A 25738-nucleotide genomic window follows, 5' to 3' on the forward strand; every position below is an offset into this window, starting at 1 on the left:
AGAAGTACAGGAATACCTTGTTACTGTACAAAGGACATAAACACTGCCAGTGCAGTTTGACAGTGGGAGAGCAGCCAGTTACAACGTGCATGGACGGCAAAGCATCGTTACATACAGTACAGCTGACATGTCGGACACAGGGCAGCAGACATAAATCATGGATAAAGGAAACAACGCCTCCTCCAAATTGAGCGGCTTCCTATAATGGCTGAAACTGAGCAATACCTCGCTAACTGCTTGGCTCTCCTTTTGGAAAGGCCGGCCATTTGTAAGCCCCTCACAACCAACTTATGCACATGCTCTAGGCTGCCAAAGATAAAAACTAAAAGTTTACATCTGTGCCCCACACACACACACACACACACACACACACACACACACACACACACACACACACACACACACACACACACATCATTGGGCCATCAATGCCTTTCGTGCAGATCCCAGCCTATTTGTTGAATTTTCATGCCAATCAATCAAAAACAGTGATAAGTGTGGATGCACTCAACATATTGGTTGTTGTTCCTTGACACCTTGTGGCAGCAACCACTCTGTCAAGTTTCAATTTGACAGCACAAAAGATAAATGCAGCCACAGTGCACACTCTTTGCAGCAATATTATCGTACATTGAACAGATAGGCCTATAGTCAGCACATTTCATGCAAAGGGTGTCTGCAAAAAAAAATGTAAACGGAAAAGTCTGTGACTCCATAATTTGACGAACATTGAGCTATAGTATATTCAGTATATTAAGGTCATGCTCATTGGCACATCTGCAGAGGACACCAAGCTGTCTAGAAATGGGTCACCAACTTCAATGTCAGCAGGAATGAATGATATGCTGGGTTCTCCAGTCTAAAGGCAATCACAGACACTACTGTATGTATGCTACAGTTTGCCTTCCGGCCTAATAGGTCAGTGGATGATACGCTTTACATATAAGTCTGCACTTCCTTCTAATGGGGACGCAAGGACTGTTACGGCCCTATGTGGCCTTAGTGTTGTGATTTGTACACATTGGCAAGGATTTCCAAATGCAAGGAGTTTGCATTTAACACCATTGTGCCAGAGCTCCAGCCCATGCCTGAACCTTTCTGTCAGTGGAGGACCAACTTCCTGACAGACAGGAAGCAGAATGTGAGGTGGGGGAAAGTATCTAACAACACTCAGAACAGACTAGGCACTGCGAGGCTGCATGCTCCCTCTCCTCTATACTCTCTCGATCCACACAACAACTACTGCAGTTCTACAGACTCCTCTGCCAAGCTAAGTAACCACTTAAAGCCTATTTGAGAAACATACATATTTTATGTTTTGAATATTTTCTTCTGGAATGACATACACACAGCAGGGAAGACCATAAATTGGTTATGTTTGCAGAAGGCACAGTAATGACTCATATCTGCATACAGCCAGGAGGTGGCATAGTTGTTATCACTGTCGCATCCCAGCAAGAATTAAGGTGCATGTTCTCCCTGTGTTTATGTGGGGTTTTTCCTCCCATTCCAAAAGACATTTTAATGACACACCCACCGCCCTTGACCAGTACTAGTGTCCATTCAGTTGGAGCTGGTCACTGGACAATATGAAACAATGGCCCTGTAAGAAATTGATACTAGGCTAATAAGGCTATACTGCTTGATACTACTGCTGCTCATATCACATCTTGTTCTTGTCATACTGTCACCACAGTACCATGTGATATATGTCAAGTACACGCACACACGCACAGTCGCACACGCACAGTCGCACACACACACACACACACACACACACACACACACACACACACGCACAATAAGAATATTAAGTAACAATTTACAATTTAGGCATTTAGCAGACGCTCTCAATCCAGTGTGATTTACAGTAAGCTAGAACAAAAAACATGGTAGTACATCAAATACATAAAAATTGTCATCATGAATCATACATAACAGTGGAATATCTATCTAATGAAACTATAAGTGTATACACTTTAGAGTGCTATGTAATAAAGTGCTATTTATGATATATGATATGATATAGTACTTTATTGTCAGTTTGCACTGTAATTTGTTTTGCGATCCAGCGGCCTTGTATGCAACACATATACACATTTGACATAACACAGGACAAAAAAATAAAATAAAATAATACTATACATAGAAACATAAGGGCAGAGAGCAATGTACACAGTCTAGTCCTGGCCAAAATACTTATTAAGCCTCAGAGTTGATTGACAAAAGACAACAGAAATTAAGTAACATTAAGAAATGTTCTGTTTGTGCTTCATACCATGTGAACATGGATCATGAGTCACATAAATAAATCAATGTAATGCAAATCTTTTAGACTCATTTGATTTAGCCTAATGCATTAGGCCAACTTCAGTGACATATGCCAGATGTTAAGAATTACAGTTTGACTTCATTCTCCACCTACCACAAGCAGTTCTTCTCGAGACACATGGGGCAACTCATTCTAAAATTATTCACGATCTCCAGAGAAGCTAAAGCAGAAATTGTTTTGCAACACTCAGTGAATGCTCCACCTTGTACGCCTAAGTGATGATCCCACATGCAAGGCTCTCTAGCAGCTAGTTTTGAAATAATGTGAGCTAGAGTCTAGCTCACATTATTTCAAAACTGAAAGTGTTTGGACCATTCTTTCTCCTATAACCATACATGGCAGTGTGTAGGGGAATGACGTATGATCTGAAGTTGTGAATTTGGTTGAATGAGGGGTTGCCATTGGAATTCACAATAACACAAATTGAGAATACAAATTGTACCAAAACACAACAGCACACTATACACATGGAGCTTCACATGTTTATGAAACACATCTGTCACTTTGACCAGTAAGCCCTCAGATTTTCCTCCATTTTGAGCAGTTTGAAAAAGTTTAAGTTTAAGCAGTTTGCTTAAACCTGATTTTCTGCTGGGAGTATGTGAACATTTGTACAAAAATATAGCTGCAAGCCGCAATAACAGGCACTTTGAACAAGCATAACCCATGCCTCGTCTGTCTGTCCGTCCGTCCGTCTGTCCATCTGTAGGTACGAACAGCTGCAATACCGCTGGGTGTTCTAAAGTGGCACTGTTGAGCAGCTTAAAAGGGCTTATTGCTTGGTCTCGTCTTATCATTGCTTGGAGCTATATTTATTGTCGTCTCCATCAGCCAAAAGCATGGGGAGAGTATGATTTGCACTCCATCCGTGTACGTCCGTCCGTCTGCGTACAGCTAATCTCCGACACCATTGGCCCGGCCGATGCCAAACTGTAAACACACTCTGCCTCTGCCCCAATTATTCCACAACGGCCTGTTATAGCGCCACCATGAGGCCGATTTTAGCAAAACACATTTCTGTACATTACTCATCCACATTTCATCCATACATCTCGCAAATCGGTATACACCATCTCCATAGTCATGTGATAAAGTTGGACCGCTTCCTTCCATCCCCATTGCCTATGATTGCCTTCCAAAGTTTGCAGGATTGGTCCGTTTTGAACAAAGTGCCTCAAATCATGAACACAGCGTGCGATTTCCCTGAAATTATGCACACACATTCCCACTGGGCAGAGGAACAAATGCCACTTAAAAAACTCACATCAGCCTCATGGTGGCGCTATAACAGACCAATTCATGAAATCTACTGAATGTTAAAAGGTTTTTTGGGTGCAATTGAGCTCAGAAAACCTAAAAAGAATTAACCCGGTCGATGCCAAATGTTGCACACACACTCCCTGGATGCCAACATGAACCTCTGCCCCATATTTTCCTGAACGGTCTGTTATAGCGCCACCAGGAGGCAGACTTTTGAAAAACAATAATTTTTGATATTATAACTCCACATTCTGTCCAAAGATCCAGAAAATCGTTACACACTATCTCTATAGTCATTTGTTCAAGCTGGATCTTTCCGATATTTCATATTCCATCCTAATTGGCTAACATTGGCTTTCAAAGTTTGCAGGATTGGCCCTTTTGAACAAAAAGCCTCAAATCATGAACGCAGCGTGCAATTTACGTGAAATCTTTCACTGACTTTCCTACTATGGGACCCGAATGGAAACAAGACAGCAAGGTCTTTCTTCGGTGCTATCCCTTTGGACCAATGTGCTTTGACTGTACCATGTACTGTTTTGCATTTGTTATTGTCTAATAAAATAATCAATCAATCAAAGGCTGAGGAATATATCCCACCCTTTTCACATTGGCCTGTTATAGCGCCATCAACAGGTGCAAAACACATTTTTGGAACAAAATGCCTGAAATCATCCAATTGCCATCCAAGGCATAAGAAGAAATGGCACCCTTTTCACATTGGCCTATTATAGTGCCACCAGTAGTGGCTAGTGACTATAGTGCTAGTTTTTATTATTATTTGTATTATTATTAATATTATTATTATTATTATTATTATTATAGGCTACATGTTGACGTTTTTTTTAGATTTGTAAACAAAGCTAAACTCGTGTTTACAAAACTTTTCAGGCGACCACATGAGATTGAAAACATACACAACTTACTTAACCAAAAAAGTTTCTCGTTTGGTCCACACTCCACACTGAATAAATCCAATCCACGCCCTGGTGGCGCAGCTCCTACATGCCAACACAGAGGGATTGAGAATGAAAAAGGCCATCCGGACATAACGGAAAAGGGACCGCGCAAGGACATACCATGCCCTAAGAATCCCTATTCCCTGCCTGCCTGGGAACAGACCGCTCAGTTTCCCAACTCTGGCTGACGTCTTCAACGGTCTTCATGTAAGTAATGGAAAGCATACTGTACTACGATTATGATGTAGACTTCATTGAGCAGCAGTGAGCAGTGAGCACGCTGCTCATTTGTTCGACATGTGATGTATAGCCTTTATTCGGCGGAGATTGTTGTTGCCATACTCAGAGAGGTTTAATATTTTTAAGAATTCGCCTGTCAGCTGCCAATCTGCTCCTGAGAAAACATACTGTCATTGACGGTGCTGTAGCCTATATTAGGCTAGGCTTAGGCTACCATAAACAATTAACTCCTAAAGCATTTTGTGACTGCGAACGATATGATACAGCGCACCTTAAATGCCCTTAACGGTGAGGATACACCGTTACGGGAGGCACATACCGTACATCCATGCATAGTATACAAAGTTGCCGAAGCTGATGTGGCGTGCGACGATCACTGATGTGCGCATTTTGTTTCAGATGGGGAGAAATCTATTTAATTATATTTAAAATAATTGAATTGACACGGGGGCATGTAACAAAGTGTGTTTTTCCATAACCTCAATAAGCCTATTTTGGCCAGGGTTTTGTGTCCTTGGGGTTGGGTGTGATCCAGTAACAGTCTGTTTTTGGATATCTGAGATTCGCAACATTTCCTGTCAGGAAGAGACAGCGACAGGCACAAAGGATCAGCTCTGGTCAGCTTCAAGCTGACTCATCCAGTGGAAAGAAGTAATTTCCTCTGGTCACTATAAAGACAACATAGAGAGCACTATAGCATAATAATTTCACATTTTGAACAAATTTCCATGAAACTGTGCTCAATCCGGCCTAGTCTTAACATAAACCAGTGCTGAGTTCTTAAAACAGTATGAAAGCCATCAGTAGACAATTGTCTACACATCCCCTGGGTTATTGTTATATTCTTCCTGTCTGCCTCCAAGTGTTATGACACACTACTATTTAAAGAAGAATTAAGTTTTTCAAGACAAAGTAGGCTAATGAAATAATCAAAGGTCATCTTGGCAGTCAAAGGGCAAAGCTTAGCTTCCCATCATCGCTCCCAATGTTTTTTGCTTTGTAATATTTACAGTGTTATCAGTAATACTATTGTTTTGATGCAGTCATATTTGCAAAACTATATTCAATATATTATATTCAATACACTTTTTTTTCACCTTTATTTTATTTTTTTATAGAGGGACAGACAGTATATGCTGACAGGAAATGGGGGAGAGAGATGGGGGAGTGACATGCAGTAAAGGCCGTCGGGATCGGGAGTCGAGCCCGTGGCACACTCAGACTCAGACTCGGGCTACCGGCCAAGGTGCCTGGACCGCTGAGCCACGGCCCAGGCCATTCAATACACTTTTGACCACGTTTATGTGCCAGGTTTGCCAGTGAATTACTTAATAACTCTGCTTGGACCGGACACAGATATTGGAAACATGATAGGCTACCATCAGCTGTAGTAAGCAAAACAAAAGGTGAGCACAGAAACAGAGAGGGACATTAACAAGACAGGGACAGCAGAGACGCATTATTGTTGAGTCACTGTACACAATCTCTTCTGATCTGCATTGGATTGATCACACCACTAAGATAATAAAATCATAACCATCCAGTATACTCAATAAAAGTTAGTTTTATCAGTAGCTTGAAGGCAATAGTGTATATTAATATAGTCAAGAACGGAGTCCATCTCAGGACATAACTGCAATGGCGCTGAGTCGGCTGAAGGACCATTCTCTCAATCTACTACTGTCACATATTGGTATAGAGAATAAGAGTGTTATACTGTAACTTAGTGATGGCTTTAACCAACCATGCATCATTATGATTATAGACCCTAAGTTGATTCCTGGTGGAAATTACCGTGCTAAAAATAGTCACACAATAGACATCAGTGAAAATACTACTGTGATAAAGATGCTCTTGAAATTTTCTTAGATACATCATAATAAATAATATGTGCTATACAGTGTTGTTTTCGTCGACTAACTTTTTTCACTGACGAAAACTAAATGGAAACTAAATGAAAACTAAGCTACGGTGACTAAAACTAAGACTAAATATACTGACAATTTTGTCAACAAATACAAACTAGACTAAAATGTTAGGAGGGGACATAAGCAATCCAGTATAAGTCATTTTACACTTGGTTGCATGCTGAAAATAGCAGATCTACAAGCTCACAATGCGTCGCGCATTGTGAGCTTGTAAATCGGCTATTTTCAGCAAGTGTAAAATCAGTCATTATGACGGCATCAATGCACGACAAAATACATTTTAGTCGACTAAATCAACTGTAGATGTAGTCGACTAAAATCTTATGATATTTAGACTAAACACTAAAACATTCCAGCTGACTAAAATGTGACTAAAACTAAATGAAAACTATTCAAGAGACTATGACTGAAACTAAAATCAAAATGTGCCGCAAAAACAACACTGGTGCTATAGGTCAGGGTGAACAGTCTTACTTTGTGAGTTTGTGTTGATACCATGACTATAGTTTGCAATACATACGTTCTATGTCCGTCTACCTCTCCTAATGTTATTGTGATGATAAACTTTATTGACTACCTGACACCAGGGACTACATGTTGTAGGGACTAGGGAGAGTAACTCCAACAACAGATGTGTGAGATATATTGTATTAACAATTTAACATACAATATATAGTGGTTAAAATAAGAATACGTTTCTTGTCATTGAGGTAATGGGTTTTTAACTTTTTTCTGAGCCACACTGTACTGTTACTGTATCTGTATGTTTCAACTGTAGTAATGTAGGCCTACTTTTCTTTTCAAATTATCTCCTGCATTTTATATATCTATGAAAATGTTCATCCTAGTGTTTAAATTCAGTTTGAGTTAGATTGTGCTAATTGAGTAGTTTAAAATTGAATAGGAGATCAGCTAGAGAATCGGAGAGGCATGGGCGGAATTGCAGTCGCTGTACCGCACTGTTGCGACGAAAAGAGAGTTGAGCCAGAAGGGAAAGCTCTCGGTCTACCAAGCAATTTCCGTTCCTACTCTCACCTATGGTCATGAAGTGTGGGTCATGACCAAAATAATAAGGTCGCAGGGGGCACGTTGGCACAGTTGGTAGTGCTGTCGCGAAAGGGCCCTTCTGTGTGGAGTTTGCATGTTCTCCCTGTGTCCCCTAGGGTAGGTACCAATGCTACGTCCAACCAGGGAAACTCCCTCCTGTCCTGTCAGGTGTAAAGGAGCAACTTGGACACTCAGGCATGCAGGAAGCATGAGTTCAAGTCCGTTGCTCTCCCCATGTTTTCCCTCTCAAGAAAGAGATAGGCCTGCCGAACTTTATAAACAAAGCAAACCAGTTCCTTTTGTACAATTGTAACACTGTGCAAAGCAAGTGGGTGTTCGACCAGCCCATTCCTAAAACAGTTTTGTTCCCAGAAAGTCTAACGGCCCTGGTTGAAATATGTGTCCCAACAGGCATCATGATTCCTGTGACAGAGTTCCGTCAATTTACAGATCAGCAGCCAGCTTTGCGAGTGCTCAAGCCATGGTGGGACGTCTTCACAGACTATCTCTCTGTAGTGATGCTCATGATTGGTGTGTTTGGCTGTACCCTCCAGGTTAGTAACTACTCCACCCATCCTGCCTATTCTTTAGAACTTTTAAGTACACTATTGTGTAAAAATTGACCCTTACGAGTGCAAATGTACACCCTCAGAGTTAAATGAACATCCCAGATTTCAGTGGACAGTGGTTGGTTCGCTACAATTGTGTCACGTGGTGTAACAAAACAGCTATGCAAATTAGGCATGCTAATATTAAAGATTTCTTTGTGCCCTTTTCTGCCTTTATAGTATACAGTATGTAGACCGGAAACAGGGAGAGAGAGACAGGTAGTAAGTGACACGCAGCCAGGTCATCGGGATTCGAACCCACGACACACTGTCAGGCTGGTGCCCAGCCATGCTAATCCAAAAGTAGTTAAATACTTTAAACTTGTCCAAGAGCAAGTATGTCTGCCAAGCTGCAATCCGAAGTATCCATATGTTGTTGATTTTTTAACAGCACAACACACCAGAGTTGATATATTCAGTTCATTGACACAGTCTTGATATATACACGCCCACAATCCAGTAAGAGTCCCTGCATTCACTGGGCCTGTGTGTGTGGACCAAATCTAGCACTTAGTGTACTGTAGCAAGCATTCATTGCACTGTAGCGGCAGTTTACCAGCGGAAACTTTAACCCGCCCACCCCCCTTTTCATAAACATAGGATTCCAAAGGCCATTGGCTTGTCACACAACTTCACACAACTGTGGGAGAAAGGAAGGGGTTTTGGCAGCTGCACCACGCCACACTGCAGCATACATTCTCAAAATGACACCTAAATATAATTTCATACAAAGCTACTGACATAACCTCTATATACATCATGGTGGATAGCTCCTTTGTTGCCCACAGAGTTTACTCTGAACTTACCACTGTTTGGATATGTTCATCCTGGTCAGTAAACAGTGTGTAATTATGTCAGACATCTGATAAACCTCACATTTACTCAACAGATAATGTTTATGTATGTGTAATTATGGCATTTCCGGGAATTATCCTGGAGCTAGAGTTTCTCATTTCACAGAGCTAAACAAAGCATAGTATTGTTAACCAAGTGCAGATTTCTAAACAGTTTGACACAAATGTCCTGTTTTTGACCAACATAATTAGCAGGAGAGAGAAAGAGATAGAGCAAGCAATAGTTTGTAAAATTCTGCTGATTTACTTTGCTCCGGAGAGACCTGAACCGACCTGACATTGCTATTTTCATTTGCACCACTGCTGCAGTACTGCTTTACCCTCTCAATTAATGGCGTCATGTTGCTGCAGAATGGTTTCATTTGGCAAATTAGATTTTGCTTTAGTAGCCTGAATCCTGGTTGTATTTAGTGAGATGTATAGAAATATTTACCCACATTGTGGTCAGTTACGTATAAGAAAATATAAAAGTAGTCAAAATGGCTTAATGGTTTAATAACATGTCCTTGTAAGTCTAATTTTAGTACTTGAATGAGAATAATCTAGTCTATTTTACAACTAAATAGGCCTACTGTACATGTGACTGTGTTGCAAACGACCAGCTTTTGTTGTTGACTGATGCCACCTTGTGGCTGATACTGTAATATCCCAGTGAACATGTTTCTGTCTTTCTAGGGCTGGGCAAATTAACCGAAAAATTATATATCAAAACCGAAATGTAGAACCAATAACTGACTTAATCTTGCTAATGTAGATTAATTGATTACTCAAATTTGTATATATTAAGGAATCCATACGATTTATTTATTTTATGAACAACATTGTTTACTCTGATTAGCCACTTAAGCCCTGCATTATACAACACTTCATTGTACAATGGTAGTGGAGGAGAAATAGTGAAAATAGCTGATTTACAAGCTCACAATGTGTCGAGATTGTAGAGCTGCTATTTTCAAATTAAACATTATGTAGGTGAGGCAACAGTTTGAAATAATTGTGATGTTGATTTGAATTAATAACCCTACTTCCTATGCAAGTGTATTACATGTCTTACATGTATCTGCATTCATTTCATTTTAGGTAATGCAAGACAAGATCATATGCCTTCCTCAGGGAGTGTCTTCATCAAACCAAACCACGCCTTTTCCAGAGAACACAGAACCTGAGATGGAGGCCGTATTGCCCTCGCAGTCCTATCTACCTCTGCTGAAAGAAATGAAAGGCCTGAAAACAGATTTGGACCTCCAGCAATACAGTTTCATCAATCAGATGTGCTATGAGAAGGCCTTACATTGGTACGCCAAGTACTTCCCTTACCTGGTTCTCATACACACTCTCATTTTCATGGTGTGCAGCAACTTCTGGTTCAAGTTTCCTGGCTCCAGCTCCAAAATAGAGCATTTCATTTCAATCCTGGCCAAGTGCTTTGACTCTCCCTGGACCACGCGGGCCCTGTCCGAAGTGTCCGGAGAAAACCATGAAGAAAAGGACCGCAAAAAGAACAGTGCCAACATTAGCGTGCCTACTGGCGAGGCCGGTACAGACAAGACACAGTCACTCAAGTCCGTCCCAGACAGGATTGTAGTTGACAAACCCACAGCGAGTGCTCTCGATAAAAAAGAGGGGGAACAAGCGAAAGCCCTTTTTGAAAAGGTTAAGAAGTTTCGCTTACACGTTGAGGAGGGTGACATGCTTTATGTTATGTATGTGCGCCAGACGGTATTCAAGGTGCTTAAATTTCTCCTCATTATTGCATATAACAGTGTTTTAGTGTCTGAGGTGCAGATCACTGTGATGTGCAATGTTGACATCCAGGACATGACGGGTTACAAGCATTTCTCATGCAATCACACCATGGCCCATCTCTTCTCCAAGCTCTCCTACTGTTATCTATGCTTTGTGGCTGTGTACGGACTCACAAGTCTTTATACATCCTACTGGCTGTTCTACCGCTCCCTGAAGGAGTACTCTTTTGAGTATGTGCGGCAGGAAACAGGCATTGATGACATTCCAGACGTAAAGAATGACTTTGCGTTCATGCTTCACATGACTGATCAGTATGATCCTCTGTATTCAAAGAGGTTTGCGGTTTTCCTGTCAGAAGTCAGCGAGAACAAACTGAAGCAACTCAATCTCAACCATGATTGGACAGTGGAAAAGCTGCGCCAAAGACTGCAGACAAACTCCAACAACAGGCTGGAGCTTCAGCTTTTCATGCTCTCCGGGCTCCCTTGTACCATCTTTGAGGTGACAGAGCTCCAGTCACTGAAACTGGAGATCATCAACAACGTCACCATCCCTGCATCCATCTCTAAACTGGAGGACCTCCAGGAGCTGTCCCTCCATCAATGCTGCGTCAAGCTGCACACAGCGGCTACCTCTTTCCTCAAGGAGAATTTGAAAGTGCTCCGGGTGAAGTTTGATGACAGCAGGGAGCTCCCACATTGGCTGTACTGCCTGCGGAACCTCGAGGAACTGTACCTCACTGGATCGTTAAGTCCTGACGCCTCAAAGAATATCGTGCTTGAGTCATTGCGTGAGCTCAAGAGTTTGAAGGCACTGTACCTAAAGAGTAATTTAACCAAGATCCCCCAGTCTATTGTGGATGTTTCAAGCCATTTGCAACGGTTGTACGTATACAACGATGGCACTAAACTCGTCATGCTGAACAATCTGAAGAAAATGGTGAATCTGACAGAGCTGGAGCTTGTGCACTGTGATCTGGAACGCATTCCGCACGCTGTCTTCAGTCTCACAAACCTGCTGGAGCTGGACCTGAAAGAAAATAACCTCCGCTCCATTGAGGAGATTTTGAGCTTCCAGCATCTTCGTAAACTCACGTGCCTCAAGCTTTGGCACAACAGCATCATGTATATTCCAGAGCACATCAAAAAGCTCAGCAGCCTAGAGCGTCTGTACTTCAGCCACAACAAGATTGAGATATTGCCTTCACACCTGTTCTTATGCAACAAGCTGCGCTACCTGGACATGTCCAACAATGACATTCGATTCATCCCTCCAGAGATCGGAGTCCTTCAGAGTCTGCAGTATTTCTCTGTCGCCTGCAACAAAATTGAAAATCTTCCAGATGAGCTCTTCTTCTGCAAAAAGCTCAAAACACTGAAGCTTGGCAAAAATATGTTGTCCTTATTATCACCAAAGATTTCATATCTAGTTCTGCTCACTAACTTGGAGCTCAAAGGGAACCACTTTGAGTCTCTGCCTGCCGAGCTTGGTTTCTGTCGGGCCTTAAAGCGTAGTGGCCTTATAGTGGAAGATGTACTGTTTGAGACGTTGCCTTCAGACACCAGGGAGATGATGAAGGCAGAGTGAGATGCCTAGTCAAAGCACTTGCATTATGTTAGCTGATTATCATATTACAGAATTACACAACCTTATTTGTAGACTATTATTAATGGAAATGTAAGTTTGTTAAATAATACTCCATAATGGAGGACAATAAGTCATATGTGTATTTTGTATAGCTACATGTATAGCATCTATATAGGATTCATTAAGCTGGACGCTTACTCTTGGTCAGCCATTGTTATTTATGAACTTAGTATTCATTGTCACTTTTTTAGAGAGAATCAGGTTTTTTCTTTTTTTTTTTTTGTCTTCACCAGGCCGGAACGCCCGGGAGGTGGAGATCATGTTTTCACCCTGTCCGTCTGTGTTTGTCTATAAACGGAGTGAAACGGTGTGAAACAAATATTTCAAATTGGCCTCATTGAGCTTTAACAGGCAGCTTAAATTTTTGGCCTACAGTATAACAACCATATAGGATATTCGATCTTTATTTCAAAGTTCAAACTCATATGACAATTATACAACATAACACAATAAAATAACAGAAAATAAAACAAAATAAATCAAGGGATTCCTTGGATCATGATGTAACTCAGGGCGAGTTACATCATGATCCAAGGAATCCCTTGATAGGCCATGCCCGTTTAACTCGCCCTATAGGCCATGCCCATTTCCACCTGACAAGATTTTCCACAATTTACCTAATTCCGTCAAAATACACTTTTTGCTACTCCTACAGATACAAATCAATAGGCTACACATTGTCCCTTTCATGTGATCAAGACGTATTGGTCAGATTTTTCAGATGCCATTCTGATTGGCTTCCAAAGTAGCAGTGGCCCATTTTGCAAGAAATTGCAAGACACTAGTAACTGGAGGCAAAGATGGCGCTGGAGGATGGGCGTGGCGACACCAATGGGCGTGGGAACACAAGTGACGTCACCAGTGGCCATCACCGTCGGTAAACCAAGCTGTGATTGGTCTATTGAAAAGATATCATTGGGTAGAATTGTTACTAGGTAGATTTGCTGAAAACACATTTCTTTCTCGGACAACCCCTCTGTGTTTTCAGCCGCAGTTATCCCGGGGAGAGACACACAGACCCGGGCATGGCACCACGATTTACGCTGAAGGTATCGCCCGAAAATGGAAGATCTACAAGCCCGGAAAAACTGCTGGGCCCCCAGACCGGGGGTCCACATGCGGTCCGGCGGTCGACCAGAGGATGTTTTTGAAGAAGTTTAGACTTTTCTGACATGGGAGACTGGGGGCTCTACCCACCGTGGGGCGGCGGTGCGTCGTGACTCGTGAGTTTCACGATCGGTTCTGGGTCGGCCAGGAAGGGCTCAGGTGAAGGTTGCTCGTGCCCCTGAGCTTTACAAAAAAAGAAAAGAAAAGGCCACTCCAATCTGCTCCAAAACTGAGTTCACTTCCATCCATAGGGGGTGCCAGAAATGCTACAAATCAGTGTCTGTGTTTGTTGCCAAAATGTCTGTCCACCAAATTACACACAGATGGTCGCATGTGACAATGACTGTCAAACAGGGTTTTTTATTTACCTTTAATTGCCTTCAGAAATGTGTGGGGGTCCTATCTCTTACAAAAACATCTATCGTGAACGCAGCATATGCTTTCATAAGGGGCACCACGAACAGGAACAGGTGCACACTGTGTCTTACAAACTATTTCCCACTCCATTACTGACAAAGCCCTGAGTTATACAGAGCAGGCCTGACACAGAGACAGAGATCTGCGCTCAGAGAAGCGACCCCTAACTTGGAAGAACCTCAGCTCTGCCTTGGCCACTATAATGCTGTATATTATATTGGACAGATTTTTGTATGCAAACTTTTGTATTGCTCAGAGGTGGGGATGATCAGGATTAAATACTCAAAACAAATATCTTGGTTAAATAATAAATAAAGTTATAAAAAGCTGCTATTTATGCCAAAATACGGTAAAAGGGAATAGTAAGCATGGTGTTATGTGCATCAGTTCTTGAGTGTACAGACAAATTGTGTATTGTTTGTGTGTATTTTTATAAACAGAAAATAAATTAATGTGGTTGATTCATGAAGAATTAAAAAGAATATATAGGCCTATCTCAGACTTAGCTTGCTGACTGCGTGCATGGACACACACAGCAACGGTATAAGCGGCCTATATTCTGAAAGAGAGCTGAACTATAGTACCGTGTAGGTGTACCGCCAGTACCGGTATACGTATAGGATTATAAGATTTGACAACAGACAAGTTGAATTATAGAAAGAAAAAAAAAAGAGTTGAGCCAAATGCTTTACAATTGCTTTCCAATCTAATGATGACGGTCATCCTCGATTGATGTTGTGTTGGTCACCAACACCAACAGCATCATAATTATATCATAAACAAAAGCTAAATCATTTTTGTATGGTTGTTTTAGCCGATCGCCCCTTCCTATCGATATCCTGCACTATAGGCTATGGCAATGGCATGCAATGGATGAAATTATGCGCTGATTTTAGTGATTTATATTGGATATGTGACAAAAACATGGCCATAAATAGCTTGTGCGCTCGGCTCCACCGCAGCTGGTCTGGTCTGCAGCAGCGGGCGGCTGCATTGTTCCGCAGCCTCGTTCGAGCGGACCCGACCATCTCTTGCGGAGCGGGGGAAGCACTAAAGCAGCTTACCAGCCTGGCCATTAGGCCTACGGTTCACTTGATGAGAAGAAAGGACGGCTTTATTATGGCGTCGTCGCAACATCATGGGATATAGGCGAACAAGAAGACGCATTGTTTGGCACTCATCTGGAGATAACTGTCCTGAATCAAGATAAGGTACGTTTAAGCTTCTATCTATAACGTTACATTTACGTATATCGGTATATTACAGATCAGACTAATCACAACCGCAACATTAGTGCATGTGGAAGTAGCCTCGGTCCCAGGCTTACTTATCTACGAAAAGAAAATATGTGGAAGCTGACTAAACTAGGCTACAAACCTACAACGTAAAAGCCTCACTATGAACAATGCGCAAAAAATAGCATGGCAATTAAATGTTGTCTCAATGAATGTACTATTATGGTATAATCCAGATACTGCTTCGAAATGTTATCCATGTCTCTGCCTCCAGTTCTTCGAATCGCTGCAGTGTATAGGCCTATTATTGTTATGTGGACATACATCTAATGTTCATCATGGGTTATATATTGTCTAGAGCAGCCTTGTTGGATGTGAATCTATCAGTAGGCGTTGCGTAGTTAAGTGCTTCTTGCGTCGATTACGTTCGACTCTGTAAGGCACTTTTAATAGTTTCGCTGTCTACACCTTCTTAGAGTATATATATAGGCTACTCTATGGTCTACTCTACACCACCCAGAATGTGTCGCTGAAGGGTGCAGTCACTCAGTGTAGCCTATCTACTGTAACAATAACATGTTGACTGTGTTTTGCTGCTATCGTCGTGGCCCAATGAGGGACAGGTCACAGGAAAGTATAATGTTTTGTCATGCATACTTAATAGCGCTTCTTGCTTATTCATTTTATTTTATTTTATTTCAATGAAAGAGAAAGAAACACTGAAACAGGGTGGGCGGGCCGCAGACGGGAGAGAGAGGGACTGTATGGCATTGGCATGCACCATGCAGCAAAGTTCGAGTTCGGATGCGGGCTAGCTTCAGGGAGGGGATAACCAATTTTTGTGGGTGTGACCGTGTGCCCCATCATGATTAGCACTTTCATAACTATATATCCATAGTCATCTAGAGATGTTAAGTTAACAAATAATACAGTGATTAGGAGGACTAACTGAGTGCTGTAGGTATGTATCCGAATACAATCATTGTAGCCTAATGCATTTATTATAGTAAATGTATTTTAGTTTTGCGATAAGTTGGGACATTCAAATGAAATATATTATTTATAAACACATTATAGCTACATACATTTAGAAAATCGAGGATTATATATATATATATATATATATATATATATATATATATGGGTGAAATATATATATATATATATAGTGAAAAATAAACTAATCACATGGGTTGCACCATCTAATCAACAACTTTCTTTTCCAGGGATGTTCACTCTCACAGAAGTTGCCTCTCTGAACGATATCCAGCCAACGTATAAAATACTGAAACCATGGTGGGACGTCTTCATGGATTATCTTGGGATCGTCATGCTGATGTTGGCGATATTTGCTGGAACAATGCAATTGACTAAAGACCAGGTGGCTTGCCTTCCTGTCCTGGAGCAGAGTTTCGATGGGCCAGAGCAATTTGCAACACAGCAGCCAGCTGTGGGAGCTGATGGCCCATGGGAGGAAGAAACCAGAGCCAGGCAGGAAAAAGCAGCACCCCTCATGGCTAATGACCTGGCAGATAGTATTGTCCATAAAATCCACTTCACACCATCAGATACATTTGGGCAGCCACTCCCAACAGGTGTCAGAACCAAGTTGGATTTCCAGCAGTATGTTTTCATTAATCAGATGTGCTACCATGTTGCCCTCCCATGGTACTCCAAATACTTCCCATACCTTGCTCTAATCCATACAATTATATTAATGGTCAGCAGCAACTTCTGGTTTAAATATCCAAAGACAAGTTCAAAAATAGAACATTTTGTCTCAATTTTGGGGAAGTGTTTTGAGTCACCCTGGACGACAAAAGCCTTGTCAGAGACCGCATGTGAGGACTCGGAGGAGAACAAGCAGCGCTTGACTGGTGCTTCCTTCCTACCAAAGCATTTCTCAACAAGTAGCGAAGAGGGAAGTCCAAACCAATCCGCTGCAAAGCTTGTGAAATCTGAGGTCAAGTTTTCGAGCGAAAAGCTTGTGGGGGAAGTTCCATGCATGACCATATTGGATAGAAAAGATGGTGAGCAGGCAAAAGCTCTGTTTGAAAAAGTGAGGAAATTTCGCACCCATGTAGAGGACAGTGACACGATTTACAAGCTGTATGTTGCTCAATCTGTGATTAAAACAGTGAAGTTCATTTTGATCCTGTGCTACACAACAACATTTGTCGCTGCCATAGATTTCAACCATGTATGTGAACCAGAAATAAAGCATTTGACAGGATATGCAAAATTTCAATGCACCCATAACATGGCATTCATGTTAAAAAAACTTCTCGTCAGTTATATTGCTCTCATATGTGTCTACGGCATGGTCTGTATATACACACTGTTCTGGCTCTTTCGACGACCTCTGAAGGAGTATTCCTTTGAAAAGGTCAGAGAGGAGAGCAGCTTCAGTGACATTCCTGATGTTAAGAATGACTTTGCTTTCCTCCTGCACATGGTGGATCAGTATGATCAGCTGTATTCAAAGCGTTTTGGAGTCTTCCTCTCTGAAGTCAGTGAAAACAAGCTACGGGAGATCAGCTTGAACCATGAATGGTCCTTTGAGAAACTGCGGCAGCATGTTACCCGTAACACTCAGGATAAGTTGGAGCTTCATCTCTTCATGCTGTCTGGAGTGCCGGAAGCCGCGTTTGACCTCACTGATTTGGAAATCCTCAAACTGGAGTTGATCCCGGAGGCAAGGATAACGGTGAAGATTTCACAAATGACAAATCTCCAGGAGCTGCACTTGTATCACTGTCCTGCTAAAGTTGAGCAGAACGCATTCATTTTTCTTCGCGACAATCTACGATGCCTTCACGTAAAATTTACGGATGTTGCTGAGATCCCCACTTGGGTATACTTGCTGAAGAATTTAAGGGAACTGTATTTAGTTGGTAATCTGAACTCTGAAAACAACAAAATGATTGGACTAGAGTCTCTCAGAGACCTCAAGCATCTGAAGATTTTGCATTTCAAGAGCAACCTAACAAAGATCCCGACGAACATAACTGATCTCTCTCCTCACCTGGTCAAGTTGGTGGTTCATAACGATGGCACAAAACTCGTGGTGTTGAACAGTTTGAAGAAAATGTTGAACCTAGCAGAGCTAGAGCTTCACAATTGTGAACTGGAACGAATCCCTCATGCCATTTTCAGTTTGACCAACCTGCAGGAGCTTGATCTGAAGTCCAATAACATTCGCACCATTGAAGAGATCATCAGCTTTCAGCATCTCAAAAGGCTGATTTGCCTCAAACTTTGGCACAATAACATCATTACCATTCCATTGTCAATAAGCCATGTGAAAAACCTTGAGTCTCTCTATCTGTCACACAATAAACTTGACTCTCTGCCCTCACCATTATTCAACATGCTCAAGTTAAGGTTCCTGGATGTAAGTCATAACTCAATAGTGGCAATACCATTGGAGATAGGCTTTCTCCAGAATCTCCATCATTTTGCAATCACAGGCAACAAAGTTGAGGTGGTACCCAAGCAGCTGTTCAAGTGCACCAAACTGAGGACATTATGCCTTGGCCACAACTGTATCTCTGTCCTTCCTGAGAAAATTGGCCAACTCTCGCAGCTTACACACCTGGAACTGAAGGTAAACTGCCTCGACAGACTCCCGGTCCAGCTTGGCCAGTGTCACCTCCTCCGCAGGAACGGCCTGATTGTGGAAGACCATCTCTTTGACTCACTCCCGCAGGAGGTGAAGGAGGACATCAATCAGGAATCCAATGGCACTATTGCAAATGGAGTGTAGAGGTTCAGCAGTAAACATCCTATATTGGATCACAAAGGTTTCAGACATGAATTTCATATTGTACAAAATCAAGGAAAAGCTATTTTCATTATTTCATGCTAGAGTATGCAAAAGAAAAGTTTTGCTCAGAGCGAGGTGGTAGCACTGTGCATACCAGGTAGCTGTCACATATGCAGCTGGTACTTTACTTTGCTACTATATCCATGTTTTATGCTAGCGTTGAGTGGGGATGTAACGGTATACATTTAAAAGTATCACGCCATATCAGTCAACCACAATTCAGAACTAAATTATAATCCATTCCCTGTATTATTGTAGACATGGTATAAATTAACATTTGCGTTAAATGTTTATACAGGTATGTGTAAATGTTACAGTGAATGAGGCCAAAATACATCTTAACTAAAGGGTAGATTCTGTACTTTTATACTGTTACATCCTGTCATCCCTAATGATGAGCAAATCATGTTTCCTACTTGTGTGAAAAATACAAGTGACTCCTGTAATCTGTGTAAAATTGAGTGTTTTCTTTTTTAATCATTTCATCTGGGATATGAGTATGTAATTAACAATTAACTATCTCACTACATTCACAACAGTCTTTACTGTAGTAGTGGAAATGTTGCCAAATCACTGTTGTATCATCTTTTCACAAACGTAACCTGAGCAATCTGCCGAGCACATAATTAACACCTGCCCCCTGTACAGACCTCCTTGGGAGGCCGGCCTCTTCCACGTGGTACCAGAGACAAGGGCGTGGCTACTCGATACTGAGTTGGACATTTGAGGATGATACACGAAAAGAAGAACAAACGTAACATTGTTGCTTTATTTAATTGTTTAATGCTTAATGAATGTTTTCCATTGACAGTGAGTGAATCCTCCTGCTCCATCTCATGATTAATGCAGCAAAGTAGTTAGAGTAAATAAAAAATGAACATTGACGTTTCATGCTGCAATCTGGTAAAGTTAAATGCACTTAAAACATTGTGCACTCAATAGACCAAAAGATCATTACGTCACCACAACACAAGCTTACTTCTGGGTGGATAATGCTGAAATTTCTGCCTGATCACTGCACCGGGGCACTATTATCCATGGTATAATCATAAATAACTTAACTTTTTTTTAAATTATTATATCAAGATGACCAGCATTTATGTGTGTTTACGGGTTTCTTATTTTCTTTCTGTTTTTTTTTCTTCTGAGGGCTGACCACGTTTATTATCTCCATATACAGTAACACTGAATGAATGCAAGGAGCGGCAATGCACTTTGCATTCGGTGTGTGTATGTGGGATGCCTGTGTGTGTTTAGACTCAAAGCATGAAAACGGCTAAATCCCTAGGCCTAATTCAATCCATAAATTACATACATAGCATTTGGCTGTACAGCCCCAAACACCGCATGATTTTGGCATAATTGCCAATCTTTTGTTCCAAGTTGCTTCCTGTTTACTGCTGCAGTATAGCAGGCTGACCGGATGCAACAAATCCACCCTAAATATCTTACACCTACTCGTTTGTTTACAAACATTAAGATTTTGCAGGTCTATACAGAAAGTCTGTGTGCACTATTTGGTGCATATTATTGAGAACAATTAAAGTATTGTTGAACAAAACTGTGCGTGTTAGCTCATTAAGCTTATACAAAACATTCTCATGTTTCGTTTTTGGCTTTTCTGGAATGAAAAGGAAAATATCTTTAGGCTAGTAACACTGTGGTCATTTTATTTCAAAGGAGAAATCAGAAAATGGTCAGCATGTACAAATGTTTGACAACTTCCTGTTCAGTTAAAACAGAAAGCATGTCTGTCATATATTTAAAGTCAGGTATTTTAGTTTGCACTGTAATGCTTTTTGCTTGTAAACCAATGAGATTTTGATGACCAGGTCTGCATTCTGTGTACAACTTTTGGTATTTTCTTTGAAAGGTCATGGCAGTGCACTGGGGGCATGTCTTCACGGTCAAATCACTGTTCTTAGCCTCCTCCATAACCACTAACCATTAACTGTATTTTGGCATCACTGCACACATCCACATCCAGGTCTTGACAAACATCACCACACCTGCACTGACCTCTTAACTTAAATCCTATATACTTGGTTTGCATGGTCCCCCAGGGGTCTATCCTTGACCTTGACCTCTTCCTTTTTTCGTCTACACCAATTGTCTTTTGCTGACATTTGCCCATCTACAGTGAAATTCTCAGAATATGGAGGGACACAACTTCACAAGGGTTAATAGTATTTCATGGGGTCTTCAGAAATGTAACAACGATGCTGACTAATGTTAGCACTATTGTGACAGATTTGCAGGTCTACAATTATCATATTGGAGAGGAACCTATACTGTGTAGATCACATCTTATTACAATTTGGGATATGCTAATAGCCTAATTTATTTTTGCTCTGTTTATGTGGAAAGAAATATTGTTTTCTCAAATGTGAATGACTTATTTTGATGATAAGGTGATAAGAATATTTTCTTTATGCTATGCACACTATATTATTTGAGTGTTTCCGTTTTGGTACAAGCACAGTTTACGCAACACACACATTTTGAGTATAATCATGTCTTGTCAAACACAAATAATGTCTTGCTGTGTATTTTTTTTTATAATACAAGGGATGCACTGTATTTATCAAATGTAAATGTTCAATTCCAAATATCCTTAAAATGCCTCTGAGTAAATGATAATTGTTCAGTAATTTCAAAACGTTATCCCATACTGAATAAAAATATTTATAAAGCTATGAACGGTGTATTGCAAACACAAAATAGTATTTATTGAAGCAATTTGGTGCTTCATCTTCAAGGGAGCTGTGTATTCAATATAGAAAATCCAATTCCTAACTAATAATGCATGGTTGCAGAGAGTGAGTGTGAGTGTGTGTGTGTGTGTGTGTGTGTGTGTGTGTGTGTGTGTGTGTGTGTGTGTGTGTGTGTGTGTGTGTGTGTGTGTGTGCGCGCACACGGTCACACGTGCATGTGTGAGAGCCTGATGGACCCAAAAGTCTAATTAAGGGTAAAGGGCAAGGCTAATTACACTTGTAAATATACATCTATCCATGCACTGTAAGTATTATGAGTGAACTGTGATGGCTGCAACATTGTATTGCTTTGTTTGTTTGTTTTTAGTGTAACATTTGAGATGAGTGTCAGATTATATGCATCTGTGATGCACAAAGGCGTATTATCCCACTTATTGTAGAAATGTTTAGCTTGAAATTTGCAACAAACCTACAGTATAGCTGCTTGATGAGAGACAATAAATAATCTAAATTCGAAATTACTGAAGTGATAGTTATGTTAATTTAAGTCTGAAAATGTAAAAAAGTGACACATAAGTTTTACACTTAAAGAATTAAAGCTATAGAAAAAAAATTATTTGGTTAAAATAATTAACTTCTGATAGTACATAGCTTTAGTCGACATGTCGACATGTCTCTCAAGCTCTTTATTAAACAGAAAATGCATTTTCAGTTATGGTTGAGTGGGAAGTTGAGAACTGAATTAAAACCATACCAATGAAGCAATTAATGTTCAGTTAATGTGGACATGAAACTCTTGAGTTTCTATCCATTACACAGTAATACATCTTGGCAAGTAGTGCCCTCATGTGGTAATGCATTGTTACTACAATCTACTCAAAAGATTTCTGGCTGTTCTCAACTAGGTTCAGTGGTGGAAAAATATATTAAAGTTAAAATACAGAACGGGTTATTATGGCTGGAAAATCTGAGCCCAAGGGCAGGTGATAAAAATATGAATTGTGGTAATGTCAGAACAGGCCAGCTCCATATATGGCATGCCCAAATATGGAGTCTATGGACCCTGGGCACGGGCAGAGGCCTTTTGTGGTGGTTCTGGACAACCGTGGGTCCGACGGACTCGACACCAATGTACTGCACTCCCTGGGGGTGTGTGGAACGCGTGTAAAATTTGAAGTTGGTGGGGTGAACGGAACGGTTCTCAAGTTATGTGCATTACAGACAGACAGACAGACGTACAGAGACATATATACATACTGTACATACTTTGTGTGTTTTAATTATTATATTAGTAATACACGTGACATTAGACACATTAGAAAGACAATATCAGACACCAGAAGCAGGGACTTTTCTTTTTTTATCCCACGATTTTGTAACCCATTTTTCACCACTGTGTCAATCATATAATGTGATCCTGGGCTCTACACACCCTCCACCAACCTAGTCCCCATAAATGGGGGACAAGGGGAGAGCAACGGACTTGAACTCATGCTTCCTTCATGCCTGAGTGTCCAAGTTGCTCCTTTACACCTGACAGGGGGGAGTTTCCCTGGTTGGACGTAGCGCGTGGAAGGAACACGTTATTCCAACCAGTTCTTTTCCCCTCCATCAGGCGCCCCGGCTGGCCAGGGGGAGGCAGTTTAAGCAGGGACTTTTTTAAAGAAGGTTAAAGTTAAAATGTTTCTGGAGCAAAACATGTCATGGAACATCAGAGAACATTATGCCCAATTTATACTTTATCGTACAACGGTATCACATGCCATAGAGCGGATATGAAAGCTCACTAACCTGTGTTGTGAGCTTGTTGTACTGTAGATCGTCAATCTTCACAGTGCAACACCATCGTACGACGGAACATGGAATATGAATGAGGTCCTAAGGGGCAGTGAGACAGACAGGGCATATGACTGTGACCTGTTCTGACAGTATGGTTGTTAGTTAGAGCCATGCTGTCAGGCCAACCGAGAGAAAAAAACACACCGCATGCCATGAGTGCAGCCTCTGTTGGATGCAAATCATTATTTCCGTTTCCTTGGAATCAAGAAATGTCTCCAGTCATTGTTGCAGATATTCAGCATATAGCAGTGATTCCCATCTGTGGCCTCCAAATAATAAAATAACTTAAACTAACTTAAAACTTAAATTAGACTTGGCTGCCACATGAAATCATGTGGCAGACCTGTGGTCTCCACCAGGGCAGGTCAGGTTGGCCAATGATATTGGCCTATAGTAGGCCAATGTGAATTGCCTTGGATGGCAATTGGATGATTTGAGGGATTTTGTTCCAAAAATGTGTTTTGCAAAAATCCACCTGTTGGTGGCGCTATAACAGGCCAATGTGAAAAGGTTGGGATATATTCCTCAGCCTAGTAGGAAAGTCTGTGAAAGATTTCACGTAAATTGCACGCTGCGTTCATGATTTGAGGGCCAATCCTTCAAACTTTGAAAACCAATGTTAGCCAATTAGGATGGAATATGAAATATCGGACAGATCCGTCTTGAACACGTGACTATCGAGATACTATGTAACGATTTGCGGGATGTTTGGACAGAATCTGGAGGAGTAATATAAAAAGATGTGCGTTTATAAAAGTCGGCCTCCTGGTCACGCTATAACAGGCCGTTCTTGAAAATGTGGGGCAAAGGTTCATTTGGGGCATCCAGTGAGTGTGTATGCAAAATTTGGCATTGACCGGGTTTTAATGGTGCCGGAGAGTGCAACAGCATGAACAGACCGTTATGACGGTGTGTGGGGTCCTTGATGATGTGGGGTTTTTTTACAGCTATTTGGTAGCCTAATAAATGATTTGGGGAGCATTGAAAACGGCGTGCAGACTTACCCCTTGCTTTTTGTTCGAGCACACATCTTGTGGATGTCCGTGCACCTCCTGACCACTATAGTCCTTGATGATCCTCAGGGATTTCCTGAGTAAATCGTTTACATTATTTTCCGTAAAACCCATTTTTTAATGCTTGCGCAAGTTGGTTTAATACATTGTATTACATTGTATTACTGCCTACCGGCATGCGCCGCATTATCACGGCCCATATTAATTAACTATGGTTAAAAACAAGAATGATATACACCATACTGACCATAGACAATATCCCCTTTACAGCTCTCTCTTTATTAACGATAAATTATCGCCACAGAGAATCTACCATGTTTAACGTAATTCCAAAGTGTTTAGCCTACATTGTTTAAGTCAAAAGACTGGCTAAAAGCATGTTGTGTTTATTCCACCACCACCATGGCATCACAACTACTGTGACTGTCATGGCAGCTGGCTACAACCGAAACAGACTTCCTCTTCCTCTTCAAAATAAAAGCTACTTGTAACACTAGTTTTATTTCAAGCCATTGAAAGCAGCACATAGAATGCACAGAGGTGCGCGCGTAATTTAAGATGGCGCGGTCCAGTGTACTAACAACAGATCCAAAGCTAATTGTGAGTAGCATTTCGACTAGATCGGATCAAAACATGTATAAAACGGAATTAATGTAACTTACGTGTATTGGTGGTCAACCTGAATAATCAATTAACGTAGCTTACGTTTATTGGTGCTTTATGTGTTAACCCGGTCGATGCCAAATTTTGCACACACACTCCCTGGATGCCAACGATGAACCTCTGCCCCAAACTTTCCAGAACGGCCTGTTATAGCGCCACCAGGAGGCCGCTTTGTGAAAAACAAGTTTTTGCACAGTACACCTACAGATTTTGTCCAAACATCACGCAAATTGGTACACAGTATCTCTAGAGCCATTCAACGAAACGGGTCTTTCAGATTTCTCAGACTCCATCCTGATTGGT

At 41.2% G+C, this 25738-nt stretch overlaps 2 protein-coding genes across 4 annotated transcripts; both read left to right on the forward strand.

The window, feature by feature from the left end:
• Window positions 1-4625: 4625 nt before the first annotated feature.
• On the forward strand, window positions 4626-12908 carry lrrc8c (leucine rich repeat containing 8 VRAC subunit C). 2 transcript variants are annotated; one of them, XM_083768107.1, is made up of 3 exons: window positions 4626-4758; window positions 8178-8320; window positions 10309-12908. In XM_083768107.1, the coding sequence occupies exons 2-3, from the start codon at window positions 8183-8185 to the stop codon at window positions 12559-12561; spliced, it is 2391 nt and encodes a 796-aa protein (XP_083624233.1). In that variant the 5' UTR covers window positions 4626-4758; window positions 8178-8182; the 3' UTR covers window positions 12562-12908. The 2 variants fall into 2 exon arrangements, with proteins under 2 accessions (XP_083624233.1, XP_083624234.1); XM_083768108.1 differs by lacking the exon at window positions 4626-4758 and adding an exon at window positions 6022-6102.
• A 2214-nt stretch (window positions 12909-15122) lies between these two features.
• lrrc8db (leucine rich repeat containing 8 VRAC subunit Db) lies at window positions 15123-20670 on the forward strand. Of its 2 annotated transcripts, none has more exons than XM_083768105.1 (2): window positions 15123-15356; window positions 16607-20670. In XM_083768105.1, the coding sequence occupies exon 2, from the start codon at window positions 16609-16611 to the stop codon at window positions 19144-19146; it is 2538 nt and encodes an 845-aa protein (XP_083624231.1). In that variant the 5' UTR covers window positions 15123-15356; window positions 16607-16608; the 3' UTR covers window positions 19147-20670. The 2 variants fall into 2 exon arrangements, with proteins under 2 accessions (XP_083624231.1, XP_083624232.1); XM_083768106.1 differs by lacking the exon at window positions 15123-15356 and adding an exon at window positions 16312-16341.
• Window positions 20671-25738: the final 5068 nt, after the last annotated feature.

Source organism: Protomyctophum parallelum, assembly GCF_964188405.1.
Source record: "Protomyctophum parallelum genome assembly, chromosome: 6".
Taxonomy (NCBI): domain Eukaryota; kingdom Metazoa; phylum Chordata; class Actinopteri; order Myctophiformes; family Myctophidae; genus Protomyctophum; species Protomyctophum parallelum.

What these genes read in the sequence shown, in the direction of transcription:
- lrrc8db (XM_083768105.1), top strand. Translation starts at nt 16,609, where the DNA reads ATGTTCACTCTCACAGAAGTTGCCTCTCTGAACGATATCCAGCCAACG.
- lrrc8c (XM_083768107.1), top strand. Translation starts at nt 8,183, where the DNA reads ATGATTCCTGTGACAGAGTTCCGTCAATTTACAGATCAGCAGCCAGCT. An exon ending in TGTTTGGCTGTACCCTCCAG is followed by an intron (nt 8,321 to 10,308) that starts GTTAGTAACTAC and finishes ATTTCATTTTAG; the next exon opens with GTAATGCAAGACAAGATCAT.